This window comes from Girardinichthys multiradiatus, chromosome 5 (assembly GCF_021462225.1).
Source record: "Girardinichthys multiradiatus isolate DD_20200921_A chromosome 5, DD_fGirMul_XY1, whole genome shotgun sequence".
NCBI lineage: Eukaryota > Metazoa > Chordata > Actinopteri > Cyprinodontiformes > Goodeidae > Girardinichthys > Girardinichthys multiradiatus.
In genome coordinates this window covers 40,003,420-40,010,735 of record NC_061798.1, presented here as the reverse complement: position 1 = coordinate 40,010,735, position 7,316 = coordinate 40,003,420, and the positions used below count along the sequence as shown (strand labels likewise).

Sequence of the window (7,316 nt, the reverse complement as noted above, 5' to 3'; positions counted from 1 at the left end):
GTGCATTGTGGCTCTCCAGTTCTTATCTGAGACCCGTGTAGAAAGGGGGGCCATGTTGGAACACAACATTTTGGTTCAAAGAGTGACGTCATGGGCATGGGGAATCAGATATGACTCCTCTTCCTGGGCTGGGTAAGGCCTAAGTTAGTGTGACACTGAAAGGTGTCGAAAGGTTCATACTGGCCTTCGTTGTACAGTTCAGAGTCCATGTTCATCTATGTTGTAACCCATGGTTGGGGTCCCAACAGTTTGCATCCTGATAAGTGTATATCCTTAAAATGTAAAACGGACTGTAGAAGCTTTTGACAAATATCAAAGAAGAGTACCAATATACAACTTCATGTGCATATGTCAACATCTGAATACATATTTACAGGTATTTATCTTATCTTTCAGAGATGACACCACATCGAGAAGAAAGAGGTGGTGGTGGCACGGGGGCTGTGGCATGCAAAAACAGAGAGTGAGTGTGGGGTATGTTAGGCCTGAGGGTAAGGAACAAGATGTGGGAGTGGACACAGTTAGACAGAATTCTCTTGGGGGAGAAAAGATGGGAGAAAAAGAGATGCTGACCAATAAAAACTCAGCTATTTTTTACTCTGGATGAAATGTCTTCTGCTTGACCTTTTCAGATGGATTCACACTCTTTTACAAAAAGACTAAAAACAAAACCCACCCTTTCTGGCACCTCTATCTATTATTTTATGTTCTCCTGGTATATTTTCAGACATGAATTTATTTTAAAAGTTTGTGAAATGATTCAAAAACCCTTTGGGATTAATTACTTTTGACCAGGTGTTAATATGCTAGATATTTTTGGCAGACCCTGTGTTATGTTTTCATGACAACTAAGATGTTTTGGAAGGTCACGATTATTTCTAGTATCCATTAAAAAGTGAAGACAAGGCTAAGTATTTTTTTCCTGTATACATTTTAAAGTAAGAGGGTGAATTAGCATATTTTTATTTATTATTTAACCAGGAACGTCCCACTCAGATTAAGAACTTCTTTTTCAAGGGAGTCCTAGCCAATAGGCATAATTTGACACTGAAAAATGATGAAATGCCATGTGATTTGCTGAGGTGCTATTTGTGTAAATAAGCAAATGAACAGGTGTACCGAATAAATTGGCTTGTAAGTGGGTATAAATAAAATTTTAAAGTGTGGAAAAAGCAAACTGTGTTTATTATGTTGTTTGTTATTGTTAGCAGCTTGTAGCGACTTAATAAAACATGATTTGAAACCTTTGGAACCTCTGACGAGTTCAAATGAACGTTTATTACTCTTTGACTTTACCTAAACGTATAAAAACTGATATATGATAAATATACCTATGCTGCCCTCTAACGGGCAACATACGCAATTACATGCATATCTGTCTTGCTTGGTTAATGCAAAAATAAATAAGTAAATAAAGCTAAATCGTTTTCAGTATTTTCCTGCAATTTATTTTGTTGGAATATTTATTTTTTATAGTCACGCGTTCTAAAGACATTTTGAAAGGTATTGCTATTGACATTACTTTCAGTATGTAAAATGTGTCGTAAAAATAAAACCAGAAAAAAACTAACTATAGCAATGAGTTTTTTTTTATTTTTATTTATTTTTGTTATACATTTGTTTATAGGCTGTCTATTTTGTGAAGTGAAGACAAAATAGTATAGCGACGAAAGTTAAAATAATAAACAGTTTAAAGTATCGCGATATTACACGCTTCTCATTCGAGTCGAACTGGAGGGATTTCTGAGCGGTGCAAGACGGCAGCTAACGTAGCTAGCTGGAAGGAGAGATAAGTTTTCTACAGCGAACCTGCTCTTGTTTACAAACAGCAGTCTTAAGGTAACGTGCTGTAGCCTCCAGACGATAGGCTTTGTTTTTACATGAGTTCTCTAGCATGGTGTGGATAGCCAGTAGTCAGTTTAAACTGCAAGTCATGTTTAACGTGTTGTCGTCCATTAACAAAAACAACTATTTTAGCAAGGTAACGCAGCTAAAACAGAATAACTTATGAATCTAAGAACGTAGCTACGTGTTAGCTGTTAAAATGTGTTCTTACATTGTTCGAGTTAAAGAAATTAGCTAATGGCACTTCTCTTGAGCATGACTGTTTTTATGCACATCAACGAATCGTGCTTGAATACGTATTGCAGTTTCCGTTTACTTTGTATTTTGACGTCATAACTTTGTACTTTTCTATGGAAGCAAATCGTTACCATATTTCAAATGAAAAAGCATTTTCAGAAATGCCTTTTCATTTTAAGAACGTGGCTGCATTGTTTGACTCATAAATGAAATTAGTAATCAATAATCCTATTTGCATTTTAATTTTCTTCTTCAAGACTGCTCATTCTTTCACTTAATTAAAATGAAAAAGACATTTGAGATTTATTTTTCCAAATGTACCCCAGCAAATAGATACCAAAATTCAATTTGAAATGTAAAAATTGAAAATGAAAAAGTATTTCCAGAAATGCTTTTTCATTTTAAGAATGTGGCTGCATTATTTGACCCATAAATAAAATTAGTAATCAATCATCCTATTTGCATTTTCTTCTTCATGACTGCACATTTTATGCCATAATCAAAAAGAAAACAAAGCAGACATTGCTTTTTTGTTTTCGTGGTCTGCCCGCAAAGTACTGCCCAGAACTCGAAAACGAAAAAGCCTTCCGAGCGGCGGGCGCAGCAGAGTGACGTCAGCAGCTGCTCTTCCTCAGCTCCCTGCTGACCGAGCTACCCATCTTGTTCGGTAGGGGGCGCTGTGCACGTCTGCATTGCATTACATTGCAAACGTAACGAGAAATTGCTTGAATTGCAGCAGGGCCGAGCTCAATTTGTGGCAGTGGCAGGCAGAACTGGTAGTTCCGGTGGCAGCCTTATGGCCTGGGACATCCAGCGTGTTTTTAAGCATTTATTTATAATTTTCTGAGTGACAATTCAGAATAGCCGCTCGTGCTCTATAATAAACCGGCTGTTTGTGCACTAAATCTTTGTCATCCTTTGAACACGTCACACATAGTGCTATTAATTTTCCATGTCAAGTAAATACAATCACCTTATGTTATGGGTCTAAAGCTGTTTATTAAATAATAATCAATAATGAAATCATTATGTAAAGGTAACAGGCTATAACAACAATGACAACCCATTTGCCGATAATCAGCATCAGATTCCACAAAAACAGCGGCAACCGCATTGGCAAGCTTTTACGGCCGGTCTGGCCCCTTCTGGCATCCTCGCGGAATCCCCTGCCACCCTGCAGCAGACTGTGGCAGCTCCGGTGGCAGCTTCGGTGGCAGGCTGTGGCGGAACTACCAGTTCTGCCTGCCACTGCCACAAATTGAGCTCGGCCCTGCTGCAATTCAATCAATTTCTCAGCACGTTTGCCATGTAATGCAATGCAGACGTGCACAGCGCCCCCTACCAAAGACAAGATGGGTAGCTCGGTCAGCAGGGAGCTGAGGAAGAGTGGCTGCTGACGTCACTCCTCTGCGCCCGCCACTCGGAATGCTTTTTTGTTTTCGAGTTCTGGGCAGTACTTTGCGGGCAGACCACGAAAACGAAAAAGCAATGTCTGCTTTGTTTTCTTTTTGATTATGGCATAAAATGTGCAGTCATGAAGAAGAAAATGCAAATAGGATGATTGATTACTAATTTTATTTATGGGTCAAATAATGCAGCCACATTCTTAAAATGAAAAGGCATTTCTGAAAATGTTTTTTCATTTGAAATATGGTAACGATTTGCTCCCATACTTTCCAACCCACTGCATGTGGTGCTGAAATACCTCTATTTACAAGATCTTTCCTTATTTGTTGAAGTCACATTTAAGAGGTCAGAGTTGTTAGCTTCATTTGAGTTCTTAAAAACTGTTAATATTCATTATTATTCTAAAGCCGCCAAGCCATACTACCTATTACCTATCTATTTTTTATCCCACAACAATTTCTTGCTTCTGTGTACAAAAGTGTTTAAATTAGCTATAGACAGTACTGCTGCTTCTACATGTATTTATCATTAGTTATTATGTAAAAACGTCCAATAATGGAATGTACCAAGCAAAGCAGTGAAACCAGAATGTTATTTTGGATACATAGTCATGTGAAAAAAATCCAAGAATTATTTGGACACCAAAACAGAGGAAATGTTTAGGCATAAACTAAATACAGCATTGCATTAAATTAAACTCAATAAAACTCCTCGTACTCGTACTCGTCGTCTTCCGCTTATCCGGGACCGGGTCGTGGGGGCAGCAGAGACGCCCAGAAGTCCCTCTCCCCAGACACCTCCTCCAGCTCCTCCGGGGGGAGCCCAAGGCGTTCCCAGGCCAGCTGAGAGACATAGTCCCTCCAGCGTGTCCTGGACCGTCCCCTGGGCCTCCTCCCGGTGGGACGTGCCTGGAACACCTCCCGAGGAAGGCGTCCAGGAGGCATCCGGTATAGATACCCGAGCCACCTCAACTGGCTCCTCTCGATGTGGAGGAGCAGCGGCTCTACTCCGAGCCCCTCCCGGATGGCCGAGCTCCTCACCCTATCTCTAAGGGAGTGCCCGGCCACCCTACGGAGGAAGCTCATTTCAGCCGCTTGTATCCGGGATCTCGTTCTTTCGGTCATGACCCAAAGTTCATAGCCATAGGTGAGGATAGGAACGTAGACCGACCGGTAAATCGAGAGCTTCGCTTTTCGGCTCAGCTCTCTCTTCACCACAACGGACCGGCACAGCGCCCCCATTACTGTGGCAGCCGCACCGATCCGTCTGTCGATCTCCTGCTCCATTCTTTCCTCACTCGTGAACAAGACCCTGAGATACTTAAACTCCTCCACTTGAGGCAGGAACTCCCCTCCAACCTGAAGAGGACAAGCCACCCTTTTCCGGTTGAGAACCATGGCCTCTGACATGGAGGAGCTGATACTCATTCCAGCCGCTTCACACTCGGCTGCGAACCGCCACAGTGCATGCTCAATAAAACTCCTCCAGCTACAAATCATGGAGGTGGAAGTGTCATGGTTTGGGGATACTTTGAATCAACATGAATTCTATTGAGTCTCAGATGATGGACAGTCGTGGGTCCAGTCAAAGCCCGGACCTTGAGCTCATTGAGATGCTGTGGCATCACTTAATATGACATATGCAATAAAACCCCAATCATCTTGCAACTGAAAGTGAGGAATGGGCCAAACATATTTCAAGGGTAACACTAACAATTGAGGTAGATTGTTGTCACATTATCTGTAGCTGGAAAACACGGGTTATCTTTTGTTTATTGAGTAAAACAAGGTTAATTTTTGTTTAAGTGCAATTATATCACTTTAACAGAGGCTGTAGTTTTGAAATCCAACAGAAAATAAAGGAATTGTTAGTCTAAACCTGTTTATGCATCTAAGCATATGTCCCTAACAATTATCTGATATTCATGAAACTCCAAAACGGCGCATCAGAGTACATGCTTTTGATAAATGCATTTATGGACTGAAGATAATGGGAGTCTTTGCTTTGGACTTCCTGAATAGGGAAAAAATCAGATTATTAGTCAAATTCCCTGATTGAGAATCAGGTTGATGGCTGATTAGTTGGTGCATGAAAATGTCTGAATTTAATTTATCAATCAAAACTGTGAACACCATGCATTTTGTGGATAGATCTACCGTTTAAGATAACAGCTATGTACCTTTACAAGGGCAGAAGAGTTAATTGAATTTGTGCTTGGATTTTTTATTTTCAGGTCCAAACATTAACAAAAACCTTACAATGCCCAAAACACGATTGCCAATAAAAAAATGGCAACATTTTGCTCTGCAAGTATGCTAAAAACCTTTTCATTATGTCCAATAAATGCAATTTGTTAAAAATAGTAGAAAATAATCTTTCTTTTGATATTAACCAAATAATTGTGATGATAATTTTCAATAATCACTTTAAGATTGTATTTCAAGTTAGACACAAGTGTTTTTGTTTCACTGATAAATGCAGTGTTATGATGATTCTATTTCTGTGGTCTTACTCATACTTCTTGCCTCTAATTAGTGCAAAACACCACCTGGGACCCTTAAGATGGATCTAGAAGATGACACCACTATCTTAGCAACCTTGAAGTCCTTTAATACCTTCATCAGTCGCCCTGAACATCCACAGCGCCCATCTGAGCAGTCAGCTTGCGGGAGCCTGCAGTCTCACTACAAACGGAGCATGGAGGTACAAAGAAATAATTTCCATATTCACTACCGGTCAAAGGTTTTAGAAACACTTTCTCACTTAATGGGTGTCTGTATTTTCATGACTATTTACATTGTAGATTCTCACCAAAGGCATCAATACTGTGAGTAAACACACATGGCATTATACACCCTTAGCATTTTCTCCCTGACCTTCATGGGTGGTCACCTGAAATGGTTTTCCAAAGAATATTTCAGTCATCACACCAAACTGCGGCTACTTTTAAGTAATATAAAATATATTTTAAATTATTTTACAATTTTTTTTGTTTGCTTCATAATTCCATATGTGTTCATTCACAGTTTTGATAACTTCAGTGTAAATAGTCATAAACATAATGAAAACCATTAAATGAGAAAGTGGTTCTAAGACCTTTATCCAGTAGTGTATCTTCTAAGTCAATCAAAACCACCTTTTAGCCACTACACTGACTAGTTTGATCTCCTTTTTAGTTTTTGGAAGCAGCAGAGAAGGTTCACTCTCAGCACCGCTACCTGCAGCTGGACCAGGAGAAGAAACAGATGGAGCTGAGTCACAAACGAGCTCGTTTTGAACTGGAGAAGGCAGCTTCTGACAGTGCTCGAGATTTTGAGGTACCAAAACAATTTTAGTGCCTATATTTACTCTTTAAGACACAATTTACCTCTATTTAAGTACTCCAAAATTTATTTTTGCCTTCCAACCCTGTCATCATGGATACTGCGTTTTTATTTTTCTATTATTGCAGCATGAAGTAAGCCGCAACCAAGAACGTTTGGGGCAAATAAAAAAGTTGGAGGAGAGGGAGAAAGAAGCAACAAAAAAATTCTCAGAGCAGATGGAGGCAAACCGTGCTGTCCGCAAGAACCTGGAGGGTCTGAACAAGAAGCTGGATGAGCGAGAAACTAAACTAACTACAGCTAACCAGGTTACACACACACACACACACACACACATCCGTGTTTTACTATCTTTATGAGGACTTTTTGGTTACTTTCATTGACTTCCATTCATTTTCCTTGATTTTTAGTGCCTAACACTCACCCTAACCCTAACCAGTTAATACCTAACCCTAACACTAACACTAACTCAATTCATACCCTAGTCTTAAACCTAACCCCTGT

At 39.8% G+C, this 7,316-nt stretch overlaps 1 protein-coding gene across 4 annotated transcripts in view; it reads left to right on the top strand.

Annotated features, from left to right (window-relative positions):
* The first annotated feature begins 1,714 nt into the window (after positions 1-1,714).
* mad1l1 (mitotic arrest deficient 1 like 1) overlaps positions 1,715-7,316 on the top strand; it is a 120,224-nt gene continuing 114,622 nt past the window's right edge. For all 4 annotated transcript variants that reach the window (XM_047364622.1, XM_047364621.1, XM_047364624.1 and 1 more), the window contains exons 1-4: positions 1,715-1,839; positions 6,025-6,192; positions 6,666-6,806; positions 6,941-7,120. In XM_047364622.1, coding sequence (XP_047220578.1) covers positions 6,052-6,192; positions 6,666-6,806; positions 6,941-7,120 — 462 coding nt within the window. In that variant the 5' untranslated portion in view covers positions 1,715-1,839; positions 6,025-6,051. The remainder of the gene's footprint in view (positions 1,840-6,024; positions 6,193-6,665; positions 6,807-6,940; positions 7,121-7,316) is intronic.